Below are 16,203 nucleotides of genomic sequence, written 5' to 3'. Positions count from 1 at the left end.
ACCAATCAGCTTTCAGCACCTCCAGCTTCATCTCATGATTGTGCGCGAAGACGCTCCTTGATCCAAACGGCCCCGAGCCATTGGAATGATGATATCAGAGGATAAATCTAAGCTATTTCCATACACACGACGCTTGCATCCGATGTGTTTATTTCACGCTCGTGACCTTTAGTTTTTCTAATGTGCTTTTGTATACAATGGTTAGAAAACAATAATCGTTTGCGCGTCATCGTCAAATGCGCGCCCCCAGTAGAAACCTGCACAAGGATCACACAGGGATCTTATTGTTAAATGAGAAGAGTGAGGGAGGTCCCACATGTGAGTTATCTCTACTAGAGAGGTAAGAATGATTCTTTGACTTTTACAAATTTGTATTTTTTTATGTTTGCATAGGGTTATGTTTAGAGACAGAATGGTAAAATTGTAGTTCACCTATGAGTACGTCAAACACCTATTTTGAAGGTAGCTAACGTAGTTTCATTGAAACGCAGCGCCGACGCGGTTTCGACGATGGAGATCCCATCTGTTACTTACTTAGGCGTTACATTTTTTGCTGTATTTTGATGAACGCGCGTAGTAAAAAATGATTTTAAAATCATATTTTTTTAGCACAAACCATTTAAAGTTGCAAAAATACTTGTTATACATGTAACACCAAAATCTGTGACTATCGAATGCAAAACGGTAACAAAGTCGCCGTTTTATCTGACTTTATCTGACTGAGAGATAGACTCTTTTAAAAGATATGGTTTGTTTGTGGAAAATCAATATATATTTTTCTAATATTGGAAGTGAAATGTATTTCGCACGTAAGGTTTGCATGGAAAAAATTATATAATTATTTTTGATACGTTTATGTGGCTATTTGGAAGACGCCTATAGACTTTTAGTGCATTCACATGTAGTTGTCATCGGTATTTGTGTTCTCTAGGAGTCGAACCCCCAATTATATTTGAATAATTTTTTATTCAAATAAAAATTTAAGTTTATGGTTTAATCTCATGTCCTGTATGTCATGTTATTGTTTCCAAGGTGACAGTTTTTCCACCAAATGTGATTTTGGTCTTTAAGATAATACACTTAAAGCATCTTTATTTGCTGCCACAGTAATGTGACAGGGCCTTTGATCACGTATTGTTCAATATTTACCATGCCTTGGAAAACCTGAAAATGTTTCATGTTTGTAAACGCTGTCACAACATTCATGAATAAGTAATGCTAGTCTGTTAATTTGACATCTGATATTTTACACTTTTCATCCACAGATTAAAACGTTGATATTTCCGGCACAGCAAAACCAAATTGAAAGCCTGTACATACAGGACAACCAAAGCAGAAAACAGAAAATGGCTTGAAACACATCGACAAGACCAGGATTCAGCAAGGCACGGCAAAATGGAAAAACACATCCTATCCGTCCAATTTCTGTCTTATGTCAAGCAGCAGATAATTTGTGGGGAAATGAAGGAGCTCAGATTTTCCTGATAAACACTCACTCTCTTGGAAGCTTCGGAGTGAAATCCCAACCATGGCTGTCATTTGGGTCCTGTTCTCCATGCTGACTGTATGCATGGCAATCAATATGGAAGCTACTGGGAGCCATAGCATGTTTACCTGTGAACCGATCACATTACGGATGTGCCAGGGCCTCACCTACAATACCACATTTATGCCCAACCTTTTAAATCACTATGACCAACAAACTGCTGCTCTCGCAATGGAGGTAAAGTGTCTAGCATCATACATCGACTGATTGTTTTAATGGCATGATCAGATTACATTACATTACTCTAAGGTTATAACCATTATGCTGTGGTATGACCTCAACACAGTCATACATCAGTGTGTGGATGTTTTGTATACACAAATTATATACAAATTCTTTTTATATAAAATTCTGAATTCTTTCATAAATGGTCTGGAGTGAAATGTAAATAATAGCTGTTAAAATACATTCAAAACAAACTTAAAGTATAGACCAACACCATTATTTTAGATCTGACCCAGATTTTTTGTGCCTGGTGGGAAAGGCAATTCAGATCACTTTACAGAAACGTTTAAAGGGAAATTAATCTCTAGCCTGATCTGCGGGACTCTTTGCCAAATCTTTATTCTAAAACAGCTTGCTTTTTCAAACATTGTTTTGTTGCCTTTTGTGATGTGGCATGATGAAATAAGTATCAGATAACAATGTTGAAATACACTAGCATGCTAGAGTAAACATCACAGTGCTTGCTGTTAAGAGCAGTTAAGGAGGCCTGGGTGCGTTGTTTATTTTGATGGCTCTATAATCTTCGTATCTGCATCCGTAACGCCTGAATTGAATCTAACCGATGTTTAATCCTCTTTACTGGGATGCAGTATTCCACTGAGAGCTGCTGCATTAGCTTGTTACAGTGGCAGTGTATATCTGAACACACACAGCACTGTAAACGTAAATCTAAATCCTACTGTCTTTAATCACAAGCTTTCGACTTATTCACTCAAGTCCATTCCGAATATAACCGAGAACAAGAAAGGAAATTAAAGAGATAAAAAAATAAAGGTAAAAACAATCTCCTCTTACATATTTGTGCAGAAATGTCATGTTAACTTTTCCACTGTAACACACTCTAAGTAATGACACTTTTACACCCATGTTTGCACAAAATATTATTAAATCTTTGCGCATGTATATTTAAATATATTTCTTACATTATACCTTTAAAGTTGCAATGAAATTGAAATAAAAAACTGTATTATTCATTATTTTAAAAAATAAATAATTTTTAATCAAAAACCCAAATCAAATCCCCTCCTCGAATTGATCTCTCTTTAGGGCTGTCACAATGATTAAATAATCGTCTCATCGCGATTGTTTGACCTAATCGTGATGATTTCAGGTCACCGCAATGATTGCACATCTCTCTAAAAAACATAAGGGGGAGCTGCAGTGCCTGTATAAACGAGACCTATCAGATGGCACTCCTTAACTGACAGTGTAACGAGATACATTGCAAAGCCAATCAATTTTTTCAATACAGTGAAAAAAACGGCATTTAAAGAAATGCTGCAAAACTTTGATAATCAGTATGAACTCAAACATACATTTCCAAAACAGCAATTCCAAATTTAGGGAAGTGAAGGATGCTATTCTTAAGGATCTGTAGGATTTCTTTTTTTGCAGCCAGTACAGACATGTTTGGCTACTATTTAAGGCCTGTTCTGGTATAGTCAGTTTATTTTGATTGCATTTTTATTTTTAGTTATTTTTCACGCACTTTATTGTGTTTATTTCTTATGAAGAATTTTCAGTTTTTGAAAGATATATTCATTAAATATTTACTTTTAAATATGTGTTATGTGTATTAATATTTACTCAACAATATGTGAAAATATTTCATGAACAAGACAATTAGACAATTAACCGTCAGCCAAATTTCATAACCGTGACAGCCCTATCTCTCTTTACCTCTGGTCATAAGCACCACACGTGATACACGACAGGCGGGGTATAGGAAAAGATCACAGCTATTAGCAATTAGTAACATGACCCAACTTCAAACGATCTAATGAGTTTTCGATGGACAAATTCAAGTCCCACCCTACCTTTTTTTTCATTTTAGAAGCACTTTCACTCGAAAAAATAAGACAATCGCTACTTCTGTTTCATGGCAACTTTTACATTATTTTATCCAAAGTGGTCACAATTCACATGCAGATTTGTACAGATAAAGCTATATGTAAAATAAAAACAAGTTTTAAACTCCTAAATCCCGGTGTGTCCACATAAATGGACATCACATTTTTTGTTGTTTGCACCATAATACTTAGTTCTGTGTAACTGGAACCTGTTGTACACAAACGTGGACAATTACACAACTTCATGTTCAAAGAAAAATATTTGGTTATTTTATTTATTGGTTCTTCCTAACCCCATAATAGCTGGAAGAAATCTGGAAAAAAAGACGAACCAAAGCTTGGGTCTTAGGAGGTTAAATGCCATCAAATCTCCTTTAAATTAATGCCCAAACTGGAGGATGCACGACTAACACAAAAAAAAATAAAAAAATAAAGATAGACATAAAATTTCAATAAATATCCATGAGCTTTTGCAGCTTTACTAAGCACACAGCTGACATCAGTGGTTAGTAGAGGAGTCAAGGATCTTTTACCTTACAATTATCTCTTCTATAAAACCTTTGAGTAACTCAAAAAAACAGTATTTACTTAATTGTTACAACTGCCCCCTATGTATTGTCTGGCTTCAAAGGGGGCAGATAAAACAATCAGTTTTTAAAATACTGCAGGACAGTGGCATCATCTTTCTCTGAACTCTGGTTAACCTCATTTGTGAAGTGGGGCAGTTGCCTAAAGGGATGATATTCTGGGTTTTGTGGATACAGTAATAGGAAGATAGACAAGCATAGATTTTCTGCATTCCCGGTGCACTGATTGATGTAGTTTGACATTTGGTTAACAAACTTCCTCTCCCATCTGTCAAACATTAGAAGATGCATAACCTTGTCCTCTTGTTATTTTAACCATGGCATAGTCATCAAGGGCGTCCAGCTGCGGTGATGCAATCGAGCAACTCAAATCAAACTAAGATGCTATGATTTCAGGTTTAAGCACAGGACTAGATTTATTAGACTGTACATTTTTGCATTACACAACAATAATTGTAAGTATCTTAATCTGACCCTAATACGGAATTGATGAAATATGCACTTAATACCTACAATTAATTACATAATGTGTGTGTTAAATGGCCTTGTTTATAGTACAAATTGGGAATATTGATGTTAACAAATAGCTCTTTAATCATGTTTACTATCACATTACATGACAGCACACATGACAGGGTATAAATGTGTATTGCTTTACAATTTTGAAAGGTAATGAATAAATATATTAAACTATTTTAACTAAAAAAGCTTATAAATATGGCTTATTTAACATCTTTAGATATGCAATAGAATGTAGTAAGACTAAGTAACACTTAAAGAGTTATCATTGAAATTTGGCTGATTTGACCACTATTTTCCATCCATATCTGCTTCTTTGTCCTTTTTCACTGCCTCCTCTTTCCTCCATTCCTCCCCCACGCAAGGTACTGCGGTTGCCGGGGAAACTGATCCCAATTGTATTGCAACAAAAGAGCAGGGTTTCTCTCTCAGGAGGTGGTCGTCACTCGCACTCTGACCTCTCTCCATTAGACCCCTCCCCTTAGGCCAGGCCAGTTATGCATCATTGGTTGTCATGGTACTGTAGTTGAATGAACTTTGCCTTAAGATTGCTGGTAAAGAGAACTTGGAAGGAAGATCAAAAATTGTAAATGATTAAAAAACACTCTTGTTGTGGTTTTAGGTATGTGTTTGAGAATCTTGACAGTCTTGGAGCTAAACTAGAGTTTGTGTGAATGAGCAGTGGGGGTGCACACACAGGCATATGTACACTTGATTTATGGGTTAAGGGAGGGAGAAAGCGTATTTACTTGTGAATGGATGCATTGAAAAGGTCAGTTTAGGTGACTGAGAATTTCTTCTTGTGTGCCTCCTTGTTTTTCCATTATCTTTATGCAGTTTAAGCAATTAGATGGAATCAATAGGTCGTCAGTGCACTGACAAAGATGTAACCCAAAAATTGGCCCTTTTGGCATTTCTGAGTTAGTTACACAATGTCATAACTTCAGACACAAAAAATGCCATTTCCACAAAAATCACCTTTTCTTTTTTTATGGTGCATTAAATTCACCAGGATAAATGGTACAAATAAAATGTGACGCACATGTAACTTGTCATACATATAAAGATCTTATTCATTCTATTAAAGGGACACTCAATTTTTTTGTAAATATGCTAATTTTCTAGCTCCCCTAGAGTTAAACATTTGATTTTTACCGTTTTGGAATCCATTCAGCTGATCTCGTGGTCTGGTGGTACCACTTTTAGCATAGCTTAGCATAATCCATTGAATCCGATTAGACCATTAGCATCGCGCTAAAAAATAACCAAAGTGTTTCGATATTGTTCCTATTTAAATCTTGACTTTTCTGTAGTTACATCGTGTACTAAGACGGACGGAAAATTAAAAGTTGTGATTTTCTAGGCTGATCTAGAACTACAGAAGAGCCAAGTTTTAAATAGGAAAATATTGAAACTCTTTGGTTATTTTTAGCGCAATGCTAATGGTCTAATCAGATTCAATGGATTATGCTAAGCTATGCTAAAAGTGCTAACGCCAGACACGAAGATCAGCTAAATGTTTAAATCTAGGGGAGCTGGAAAAGAAGCATATTTTCAAAAAAAAAAAAAAGTGGAGTGTCCCTTTAATTATTTTAGAAATATTTAAAATTCAACTTAAAAAAATATTAGTTAACTAAACATTTTTGTAAAAATTGTGGTGTCAACTAATATTTTTGAGTTGAATTAACGCAAAACCAACTTTTATTTTTTTACAGTACCATATACAGTCTTCGTATGGCATACAAATACTTTAAATGTTCTATGCCCAAACAGGAAGTAACAATCATTGTCTTTTCTGCATGCGTTCACATATCTGCCATCTCTGCAAATTTTATGTGTCCCGAAATAACATTCAGTAAAGCCCTTGAGAAACACAAAGACACTGGTATGGACATTAAGAGGGAAGTGTATGTTTTCCCTTAAGGCACCAATGGGTGGGATGCACACATTTTTCATGTTTATCTGATTATTCCATTGCACGTAATGCACCCTGACAGCCATGATGAGATCATATTGGCAGTATGGGCTTTATTTTCATGTTGTGTAATAGCCAGTGTATGTCCACTCAATTGAGCTCAGTGGTTTCCTAAGACCTTTTGTATCAAATACGGTCATAGTAATAATAACCATAGATTGTCAATAAGCGTGTAGATCCAATTTCTCCATGCGCATGTAATTTGACAATACAAGTCACGTGTATTTGACATATCAAGCTAGACACCATTGTCATTTTATGTAGCTGCACTTATTGTCTGTTAAAAGGATTAAAAGGTCATTTGATCATTGTATATTTAGTTATGATTTATGGAATTTACATTATTAGTATTTTAGTGGTCTGATCGGTGAAGCCTGTGCTCTTTCTGTGTGTCATGTTGGCAGTTGTATGGATTATGTGTGAGAAAATGATGCTGGATTTAAATGCTTTGTGCCAGAATGGACAGGCGTAATATCCATCCTAATCCTTTTTAGACATTTTGGGTGGTATCAACGGTGCTGGCTGTGATCTAATAACTTTGTAATCTGTATACATTTTTCATCCAGCATATAAAAAATATGATTTCTGCAATAACTCTAGGGCTGGGTAGATTGATTGATTGATTGAGTTTATTTGACCACTAAAATATAAAAAATATGAAACAGTACTCTGAGTCATACATTAAAATACATAAATAGTCAGGGATAACACAATAAAACTCAAAGACTTATTTCCATTGTGGTCCCTAAAGATACAGTGATGTTAGTGCATTAGATCCCCTGATTGTATCCAGTATGAACTCAAATAATTTCCATTAAATTAAGTAAACAATTGGTGTAGCCAGACACTATATATATTCTGCTATGAATTCAAGTAATGGTACTTTTTTGATTCAAAAGAATTACAGTAATGCATGCAAGAAGTAGGAGTTTATATGGGCTGTGTACGACAGTCAGTTTAGTCCTTTTAAAATTTGATACAAGTGGTGTCTCAGAACCCCCACCCCACCACCACAAAAGCCTTTACTCCGCAGGGGTGATAGCATTATTGTCTATCTGTCTGGTCCTGGGTGGAGCCTTTCTCCATCTCCCCCCAGGGATTTGCATATTTGTGTCCGGCCCCAAAGCTGGTGCTGCTTCCAGAATACCACATGGTGTAAGGAGACCTCACTAATAAACAGCATGTCTCCACACCCCAAACAAAAACCTCCTCAGAGAGATGCATTACTGTGATGTCAAATGTACATTATATGATTTTGATAATGAAATGCAAAGACCAGTTTTTAATAATGCAGAGATGTTTTTAAGATGACTGGCAAATAAAATAGTTAAAATGTCAAATGATTAATTGTTTTCTCTAAGCTATTAGATTTAATACTATGTCAGCTGGTGGCCAATTATATGCCAGCATGCTTTTCTAAAAAAATTGCACAATTATGCAAATATACATTACATACAATATTTTTAAATGTATTTCAGGGTGAAGATGGGAAATTTTCCAAATCCAAGTCATCAGGAATGCAGCATTTTTGTGCTAAACCAATTTCTTAATAATAATAAAATAAATATAATAAATTCATTAAGACTAATAGAATAACTTAAATATAATATATCTTTTGTTGACCAAATCAAATTAATTTTTTAGATTTTATTAATAATAAACAAGTAATTTAGTAGTACACCTGCATAATCATCACTTGGTGCTTAGGAAAACGGCAATGCCCAATATTAATAAAAATAGAAAAAACCCTGTGCACTATTTAAAAGTATTTTTTTAATAGGTCTCATGACCTACTTCAGGTATTTCTAATGTTGTTAATTAAATCTTTTACTTGAAAATTAAATTAATATTAATTTAATACCTCACACTTTACAAATTGCCTCAAAATAAACCATAGCAATAGCATCTATGCATATAGCCATACAACCAAATAGTTTTGATCAAACGCATCCACAATATTTTTAATATGTTTTTCTCTGTACCCCTCCTTTTCCAGCCCTTTCATCCTATGGTGAATTTGGAGTGCTCTACGGAAATCCGCCCCTTCCTGTGCGCCCTTTATGCACCTGTGTGCACCGAATATGGCCGTGTGACCTTGCCATGTCGACGCCTTTGCCAACTTGCCAAGAGCGATTGCTACAAACTCATGGACATGTTTGGAGTCACCTGGCCAGATGAGATGGAGTGTAGCAGGTGCAGTTCCACATTTCAGTCATCTTGGTTATAAAAAGACTCTTATATAACGCTATAATAATCTGTCTAACCTTTCTTCAAGGTTTCCAGAATGTGATGATTCTTATCCACGAGCTATAGATCTTCTTCCCAGCAGTGATGGTACAGAAGAATCTCCTTCATCTGTTCAACGGGACTACGGTTTCTGGTGCCCACGAGAGCTAAAGATTGACCCCGAGCTGGGATACTCATTCATGGGTGTGCGCGACTGCTCGCCTCCTTGCCCAAACATGTACTTCCGGAAGGATGAGCTCATCTTCGCACGCTATTTCATTGGGGTCGTCTCCATCGTCTGCCTGTCAGCCACGCTCTTCACCTTCCTGACCTTCCTCATCGACGTCGGCCGATTTCGCTACCCGGAGCGGCCCATCATCTTCTATGCCGTCTGCTACATGATGGTGTCCCTGGTCTTCTTCCTGGGTTTCCTATTGGAGGATCGCGTGTCGTGTAATGCCTCAAGCACCGGTCGATTCCGCGCCTCCACCATCACCCAGGGCTCCCATAACAAAGCCTGCACACTGCTCTTCATGACCCTTTATTTCTTCACCATGGCAGGTAGCGTGTGGTGGGTCATCCTTACCATCACCTGGTTCCTGGCTGCCGTTCCCAAATGGGGAAGCGAAGCTATTGAGAAGAAGGCTTTGCTTTTCCATGCCGTGGCCTGGGGGGTACCGGGAGCCCTTACCATCACCCTCATGGCCATGAACAAAATCGAGGGTGACAGCATGAGTGGCGTTTGTTTTGTTGGGCTTTACGATCTTATGGCCCTGCGATGGTTCCTCTTGGTTCCTCTCGCATTGGATGTGGTCGTAGGCGTGGTGCTGCTGTTAGCCGGCATCGCTGCACTTAATAGGGTCCGAATGGAGATCCCTTTAGAGAAGGAGAACCAGGACAAGCTGGTGAAGTTCATGATTCGGATTGGCGTGTTTTCAGTGCTGTATCTGGTGCCTCTACTGACAGTGATTGGATGCTATTTATATGAGCAGAGCTACAGATCAGTCTGGGAGAGCACCTGGGTACAGGAGCGGTGTAGAGAGTACCACATTCCCTGCCCAATGAAGGTAAGACAATAAATTAAAGGAGGTATATACATACTGTGGTTTCAAAGTTTTAAAGGATTACTCCACTTTCAAAAAAACAAAAATCCTGATAATTTGTCATCCAAGATGTTTTGTCTTTCTTTCTTCAGTCGAAAAGAAATTCCTTTTTTTTGAGGAAAACATTCCAGAATTTTTCTCCATATAGTTGACTTTAGTGGACCTCAATGGTTTTCAGTTTAAAATTGCAACTTCATTTTACAACATAATTGTTTTAATGCAACTTCAAAGGGCTCTAAATGATCCCAACCAAGGCATAAGGGTCTTATTTAGCGAAGCGATCATCATTTATGCCAAGAAAAGAAATATGTACCTTTGCCGTCCCTTACAAAATTAACCATGTTTTTTTTGTGTGGTAAAAGTGTAGTAAACATGTTTTTTTGTGTATTGATTACTATTAGCAAAACCATGGTTTTACTACAATAACCATGTTTTTTTTTAACTGTAGTAAAGCCATGGTTAATTTTTATAAGGGGTGTGACGTGCCAGCGCGAACTTACATACTACGTAATCACGTCGAAAGGTCACGCGTTACATATGTGAAATGCACAACTGCAGACCATTTTAAACAATCAACTTACACAAAGACATTAAATAATATCATTCTATATACAACAGCTTCGGAGTGGTTTTTCTACACTTGTAAAAACTGGAGCGGTAGTTTCGCATACGTCATGCTTGACCTTTTGACGTAATTACGTAATACGTAAGGTCACACTGGTGCATCACAAGGCTAGTGCAAGATGAGAAGTTGGGCAAAAACGATGCTCGATTTACTAGATGGGTCATTCTTCAATTGGGGTGGCAAATGAGAGGCAGAAATTATAAAAATGCTTGTTTTTTTTGTTATGCATTTAAAATTAGTTTAATATGCTTTATAACATTTTTAATTTAATAAAATTTTAAAATAAAAAACATGTGAAACATCCTCCACATATCTGTGGAGTTACCAATATTTGAAGTAAAAAGACAGTAACACCACATATTAGCCTAAATCCAGTCTTTTCTAAAATTGAAGCTGCAATCATGATGATTTCAAGATCAGGGGGCATTAAGGAAATATTAATAAGTATGTATTTATTAAAATTTTGATTAAAATATTTTAAATCCACAAGTTATAAACATAACACCACAGACACTAATAAAGTGCGACAAATAAAATTTAGCTATTCACTTGAATGAATAAGAAAGAATGCACTCACTGTGGACCCCTCAAGATCAACCAGCACCTGCAATGACCTTTACACAAAGGAAGTAGTCCAAATAGATGTCCCCCTTTTTTTAAAGGGGTGACATCCATTGTTGCAGCACCACAGACATTAATGTGGGGGACACTCATTTTTTATTTTAAATAAACAATTTAATAAATAAAAGTAAAAAAAAAGTAAAAATAAAATAAAATTGTACATGTTAAATAAAATCTATATTCACAATACAACCATTTAAATTTTATTTTTAAAAATGTTATACTGTTGCAGTTACAATCCATGATACCTCTCTAAGGCAGTGGTTCTCAAACTTTTTCAGCTTGTGGCCCCCCTTGTGTACGGTGCATTCCTTCGCAGCCCCCACAAAGAAAATGTATGACAAATTTGTTTTAAAACGTAACATTTTAATTAGACAAAACATATTAAAGTAGTGCTGTTGGTTAGAATTAGATAGAATTCATGATAAATTAATGTATTTTTATAAAATGTCATAAAGCTGGGGCACCATCTCGCAGCCCGCCTGGGGGCCCTAGCCCCCAGTTTGAGAACCACTGCTCAGGTATGGTGGGAACATGGATATTTTGTTTACAAATGCAATCTCTCAAACTCAATTAAATATGTATTTTAAAACAAAAAATGAAATTGTTAACAGTGCACGAATTGTGTTTATCCAACAGAATACAAACATGGAAATATTTGATCATTTATTGGTTTTTAAAGTTTATTTCAACTGTTGTAAAGTAGAGTGACACCACTTGCCACCACAAATAAAGAATGACCCAGATAAGACCCTTATGCATCGGTTGGGATCGTTTAGAGCCCTTTGGAGCTGCATTGAAACTGCAATTTTAAACTGCATTGAAACTGTAAATTGTCGAGGTCCACTAAAGAAGTCCACTATATGTAAAAATCCTGGAATGTTACCCCCCAACCAAAAAAAGAATTTCTTCTTGGCTGAACAAAGGAAGACATAAACTTGGATGACACGGTTGTGAGCAAATTATCAAAAAAAAAATTATAAAGATGTAATATTCCTTTAAGGGCTGATCTGTTTATAAAGAATGCATAAAATACCACTGTTTTAAAAATATAACTGTTTTAAGTTTTACAGACTGCAAACATCACTTACTATGATATTTCTGCTGTTAATAATTGAGAACCTCCGCAGTCTCTGTCCTTACTGTTAGTGCACTATATTAGGAAATGTTTTAGTAAAAAACATTTATTGTTAAACATTAAAAAATGTATGACTTGTTTTAACCCTTATAATTTGGTATTTTGGTATATTCCCTTTTATTTATTAAACAATAGGTACAAATGGAAACTCTCTAGTTGTAGGTGCTCCCCAAAGAAATAGGGTTGTTTTGATGAAATTGAATGAAACATGAATTAAATATGTGACAGTAATGTATCTGAAAGTAAAGGCAGACTGAACGTATTCAGAGCAGAAGTAATTCTCCATTTAAAGTATAAAAAGTGTGTGTGTGTGGAGAGAAAGACATGACAGGCATGTGTATGGACAGCAGCTTGTTTATCCCTACGGCAGTTGTGCAGTGAGCCGAAATAAAAGCACTTTCCATTCACACAATACACATGCACAACCCAGAAATAAACATAAAGAAAACTACTCATGCACGACATTATGCACAAATACTGTACATCAGGAATCATAAGGGAGAATTTTTTGTTCTAAATAATAAATATTGATACAGGTTTCTTAGGTTGTTTATTACTTTTATCTACATTCTGCCTGTATAAGAATGTAAAAATCTTTTGCCATTATCTTCACAGGTGGAACAGACAAGCAGGCCAGATATCGCCTTGTTTCTCATTAAGTACCTGATGATGCTGGTGGTAGGCATCCCATCAGTGTTTTGGGTTGGAAGTAAAAAGACCTGCTTTGAGTGGGCCGGTTTCTTCAACGGACAACGCAGAAAAGAGTAAGTTTACTATCATGTTAAAATCATGAAGCATAAAGCACCAATGTCACATGTTCGAATTGTAGCAAACACAATCATAAATGTAGGTTTAAATCAATAAAAATAAAATAGCCACAGGAATGAGTTTATTAGTTGTAAATGTCTCTAAAGACTTAATTTCTGACTCACACCCCTGCCCCTTATATCAGGACATTAACCACTTCTCCGTCCCTTTGTTCCAACATCTCCTCCCTTCTCCCTGACTCCTCTATGCCCTCCACTTTCCCGCTCTCTCTTCCTCCTCTCCTTCTCCACTCTCTCCCCTCCTCACCACCCTCAGCAGCGCGGTGCACGAGAGCAGGCAGGTGCTCCAGGAGCCTGACTTCACCCAACTTCTCCTCAGGGACCCCAACATCCCAGTGGTGAGAAAGTCCAGAGGCACCTCAACTCAGGGCACCTCCACCCACGCTTCCTCCACGCACCTCGCCATGTTGGACGAACCCCCCAGTGCCAGCACCAGCCGTGCGAGCAGCAAGGCCAGCAGCTTCCATGGCAGTCTGCACCGCTCACGAGATGGGAGGTGAGAAAATAAAATGTATTATACGTTCTCAATTACTTTCGCGTCAAATCCGCTTAATCCCAGGGATCAGGTCAATTAGAAATACCTGTTTGTTGGCAGAATCAATTAAGAGTCTGATAAACATGATCATTTACAATAACTATTACTTAAATTCTTTGTCCAATCAGGTACACAGCCAGTAGTTTCCGTGGTGCCGAGGACCGTCTTCCTCACGGGAGCACCCTACGGCTCAACGATCCCCTACAGCACTGCAGCGTCAACCGCCTTGACAACCATTCGCGACATGGCAGTCTGCAGCGTCTAGAGAGCCAATCACGGCACAGCAGCGTACGGGACCTCAGCAACACTGCACAGACCATCCAAAGCGTTCCTGGCAACGGGATTCACCGTGTCATAGAGGAGGATGGAACCAAGGCATGAACCTTAATATTGCAGCAGATGAGAGCAAATGAGTGAAGAGGACATTGAGATGAAGAATTCACATTGACTCCTAATTTACATTAAAAGAATTCTCGCCGGCTTTGATTTCACAGTGACTGAATTTACATTGACATTGAATTCACATTTACACTGAACTCATATTGGCTCCGAATTCACATAGACTGAATACACACTGACAAATTCACATTGGTTCCGATTTCACACTGACAAATTCACATTGGTTCTGAATTCGGACTGACTATGAATTCCTAGACTGAATTCACATTGACACTATATTCATATTGGCTCTGAATTCACAGTGACAAATTCACATTGGCTACGAATTCACATATACTGAATTCAGACTGACTCTGAATTCCCATAGACTGAATTCAAATTGACTCTGAATTCCCATAGACTGAATTAATATTGACTTTGAATTCACATTGACACTGAATTCACATAAACTGAATTCACATTGACTCTGAATTCCCATAGACTGAATTAACATTGACTTTGAATTCACATTGACACTGAACTCATATTGGCTCTGAGTTCACATAGACTGAATTCAAATTGACTCTGAATCCCCAAAGACTGAATTAACATTGACTTTGAATTCACATTGACACTGAACTCAAATTGGCTCTGAATTCACATAGGCTGAATTCGAATTGACTCTGAATTCCCATAGACTGAATTCAAATTGACTTTGAATTCATATAAACTGAATTCACATTGACTCTGAATTCCCATAGACTGAATTAACATTGACTTTGAATTCACATTGACACTGAACTCATATCGGCCCTGAGTTCACATCGACTGAATTTAAATTGACTCTGAATTCCCATAGACTGAATTAATATTGACTTTGAATTCACATTGACACCGAATTCATATAAACTAAATTCACATTGACTCTGAATTCCCATAGACTGAATTAACATTGACTTTGAATTCACATTGACACTGAACTCATATTGGCTCTGAATTCACATAGACTGAATTCAAATTGACTCTGAATTGCCATAGACTGAATTAATATTGACTTTGAATTCACAATGACACTGAATTCATATAAACTGAATTCACATTGACTCTGAATTCCCATAGACTGAATTAACCATGACTTTGAATTCACATTGACACTGAACTCATATTGGCTCTGAGTTCACATAGACTGAATTCAAATTGACTCTGAATTCACATAGACTGAATTCAAATTGACTTTGAATTCACATTGACACTGAATTCACATAAACTGAATTCACATTGACACTGAATTCCCATAGACTGAATTAACATCAACTTTGAATTCACATTGACCCTGAACTCACATTGGCTCTGAATTCACATTGAATGACTCTGAAAAAGAAAAATAATACATCTTTGAGATCCCTAGGCATGAATCTGGGACCTTGGGATTACATTCACCAATGCTTTACCAATGTAAAATAATGAGAAACAACTCAGCCGAATGGACTTTATGAATTCTGCTGTTGAAGACTTGTAATGTTTTCAGGTTAAATGCTGTACTGTACTGTTAAGATTTTCTCAGAGATATAAAATAATGAGATTGTGAAAGCTGTGTGGAATCAGTGTGTTTCTACAAAAACAGGGTTTAAGGTAAGAGCTTCTTAAGCATCATTCTGTGATGTGTTGAGGTTCTTACTGTTTAATGTTTCAATGCTTTAATGTTCTGGTTTGAAACTGCTTTTTATTGTTTGTTGCACTTTTGACCGTTTTGTAGGACACAACTTGTATCTTAATACTGTAAGCCTCGCACATTGGGGTTGGACTATGAATTTGATTAAAAACATGTAAAACACAAAAAGTTAGAATAGATATATTTTAGACTTATTTCTTAAATTGGCATTTCAACTGAGCTCTTCTCTGTTGAGTTTTAGCACTAATTAGTTGTCATTTTCGTATCAACATAATTTACCGAAAACTGTGAAAATACTTTTGTAATAACATGTCCATAAAAAATAAGCATCCCAGGTAATTTATGTACAAAATAAAGTATCACCACTACACATTAA

The 16,203-nt window shown here is 36.7% G+C and overlaps 1 protein-coding gene across 2 annotated transcripts; it reads left to right on the top strand.

The window, feature by feature from the left end:
- The first annotated feature begins 55 nt into the window (after window positions 1-55).
- Window positions 56-16,203, top strand: fzd3a (frizzled class receptor 3a). 2 transcript variants are annotated; one of them, XM_055187247.2, is made up of 7 exons: window positions 56-340; window positions 1,266-1,723; window positions 8,699-8,895; window positions 8,978-9,995; window positions 13,031-13,179; window positions 13,502-13,738; window positions 13,906-16,203. In XM_055187247.2, the coding sequence occupies exons 2-7, from the start codon at window positions 1,529-1,531 to the stop codon at window positions 14,156-14,158; spliced, it is 2,049 nt and encodes a 682-aa protein (XP_055043222.2). In that variant the 5' UTR covers window positions 56-340; window positions 1,266-1,528; the 3' UTR covers window positions 14,159-16,203. The 2 variants fall into 2 exon arrangements, with proteins under 2 accessions (XP_055043222.2, XP_055043221.2); XM_055187246.2 differs by having other exon boundaries at window positions 58-340; window positions 13,499-13,738.

This window comes from Misgurnus anguillicaudatus, chromosome 18, assembly GCF_027580225.2.
Source record: "Misgurnus anguillicaudatus chromosome 18, ASM2758022v2, whole genome shotgun sequence".
In the NCBI taxonomy this organism is placed as follows: Eukaryota; Metazoa; Chordata; class Actinopteri; order Cypriniformes; family Cobitidae; genus Misgurnus; species Misgurnus anguillicaudatus.
The sequence above is the reverse complement of the archived record's forward strand: the minus strand, read 5'-3'. Positions and strand labels throughout refer to the sequence as shown.